This window comes from Sinocyclocheilus anshuiensis, unplaced genomic scaffold (assembly GCF_001515605.1).
Source record: "Sinocyclocheilus anshuiensis isolate Anshui unplaced genomic scaffold, SAMN03320099.WGS_v1.1 scaffold694, whole genome shotgun sequence".
Classification (NCBI taxonomy): Eukaryota; Metazoa; Chordata; class Actinopteri; order Cypriniformes; family Cyprinidae; genus Sinocyclocheilus; species Sinocyclocheilus anshuiensis.
Window position 1 is genome coordinate 576,862 of NW_015542477.1, and position 2,446 is coordinate 579,307.

The 2,446-nt window shown below is 36.4% G+C and overlaps 1 protein-coding gene across 1 annotated transcript in view; it reads left to right on the forward strand.

Moving 5' to 3' along the window:
• The first annotated feature begins 377 nt into the window (after positions 1-377).
• LOC107693922 (ubiquitin-fold modifier 1) overlaps positions 378-2,446 on the forward strand; it is a 12,654-nt gene continuing 10,585 nt past the window's right edge. Inside the window, exons 1-2 of the mRNA XM_016493468.1 lie at positions 378-563; positions 664-720. Of these exons, the coding sequence (XP_016348954.1) occupies positions 562-563; positions 664-720 (59 nt within the window). The 5' untranslated portion in view covers positions 378-561. The remainder of the gene's footprint in view (positions 564-663; positions 721-2,446) is intronic.

Consider the following 2,446-nt stretch of genomic DNA (forward strand, 5'->3'; position numbering starts at 1 on the left):
TTTCAAATTATAAAAGGAACTGATTTCCTTTCCATTATGACATTTAGACTAGCCGTTAAAGGCCATCATATTAAGTTATGATAGAGTAAAGGTTCTGCATAATTTGTCTGCAGATAGCATACCACTTCTTAGTTTTTACAGCAATGGAATAAGTATTTGCACATTTTAAGTATGGCTAATGTGTCAAAATAACTTTCGTGCCGCTGTATATAAAAAATGCATCACTGTTTCCCTTCAATTTACATGCTCTTAAAAGTTTGGGTGCATTAAGAACACACTTTACGGTAATACCCAATTCAAGTCAGCTTGAAACTTGCCTGACTGAAATGTACAAGCCGCAACACTTTCTGTTTGATCTGCTCATCATATTTTTTTTTTAATTCTCTAAAATACATCAGTATGATCCAATCGATTAAGTATAACATTAGAAGATTAAAAAAAGGGAAAAATAACAAAAGACGGAAAAGAGAGGTCCATCGAACAGATGACGTGTAACAGCGGGTCCTTGCTTCTGCCGGGTCCGTGTAAACAGTGTGCGGTGCAGTCATACAAATCAGAAAAATGCAAGTAAACCTTTTATCATAAAACAACACTTTATTTTAGCGATATAAAGTAAAGTATCTATAAATAAACTCCGTGAATATGTGTCTCTTTCTGCATTAGGTCGAAAGTAACGTTTAAAATCACGCTGACGTCGGACCCTCGGTTACCATATAAAGTGTGAGTGACACATAATTCAACACATGACACATACGTAACATTAATATTCATGTTTTAACGGATGCAGTAGCCCTGATTTGATTGATTTTATTCATTCTGATAGGAGCGTGTTTTATTATGTGCCCCAGCTCTTTAGTTTGAATAGCTAAATATTTTTTTCTCTTCGTTATTTATACATTTATTATTATTATAATTTTTTTTAAGTAAGTAATTGATAAAATAACGGCCTGACTGGGAAATTAAACTGCCACTCTAGTATTAATATTTAGTTTTATCACAACTGTCAACATAGATAAAATAGGTTAAACATTTTAACTTCTAGATATCATCATACTTCCCATGTTGATTAATTATAGTACATAAAGACATTTGTTTTGTATTACACGTTTTTTTTTAAATGTTCGGATTAAATATGCAGATACAGTGGGTAAAATAAGTATTGAACACATCACCATTTTTCTCAGTAAATATATTTTCTAAAGGTGCTTTTGACATTAAATTTTCACCAGATGTCGGTAACAACCCAACTAATCCATACATACAAACAATACAAATAAGTTCAGAAATTAAGTTCTGTGAAATAAAGTAGAATGACACAGGGAAAAAGTATTGAACACATGAAGAAAGGGAGGTGCAAAAAGGCATGGAAAGCCAAGACACCAGCTGAAATCAATCAGTAATTAGAAAGCAATCCTGCCCCTTGTCTGTGGAAATTAATATTAGTTGGTTCAGTCCCAACTGATGGCCTATAAAAAGGTGTTTCATGACCAACGTGTCACACAAGACCGGGACAAGACCACAGGAACCAGATGAGTCCTCTGCACAATGTGACTTTGCTGCAGCCTGAAATTGAACTGCTGGTTTCGTCTGGCCAGAGGAGAACTGGCCCCCCGACTGAGCCTGGTTTCTCCCAAGGTTTTTTCTCCATTCTGTCACCGATGGAGTTTTGGTTCCTTGCCGCTGTTGCCTCTGGCTTGCTTAGTTGGGGACACTTAATTTCCAGCGATATCGTTGACTTGATTGCACAGAGACTTTAAACTGAACTGAGCTGGATGATGACATCACTGAATTCAATGATGAACTGCCTTTAACTGAAAAATGAGTGTTTACTGTTGTCCTTTTGCATTATTGACACACTATTTTCCTAATTAATGCTGTTCAGTTGCTTTGACACAATCTGTATTGTTAAAAGCGCTATATAAATAAAGGTGACTTGACAAGAAACATTTCATGATAGGTAAAAGCAAAGATCTCTCTCAAGACCTTCACAACCTTATTGTTGCAAAACATACAGATGGCATTGGTTACAGAAGGATTTCTATACTTCTGAATGTTCCAGTGAGCACTGTTGGGGCCATAATCAGGAAGTGGAAAGAACATAATTTCACCATAAACCGGCCACGACCAGGTGCCAGGTATCAGAAGGTATCAGAAGAGTTGTCCAAGAGCCAAGGATCACTTGTGGAGAGCTTCAGAAAGACCTGGAATTGTCATGTACAATTGTTTCAAAGAAATTAATAAGTACAATAAGTAATGCACTCAACTGCCGTGGCCTGTATGCACGCTCACCGCACAAGGCTCTATTGCTGAAGAAAAAGCATGTTGAAACTTGTTTAAAGTTTGCTGCACATCATTTAGACAAGCCTGTGAAATACTTGGTGAATATAGTCTGGTCAGATGAGACAAAAATTGTACTCTTTGGATGCCATAATACACACCATGTTTG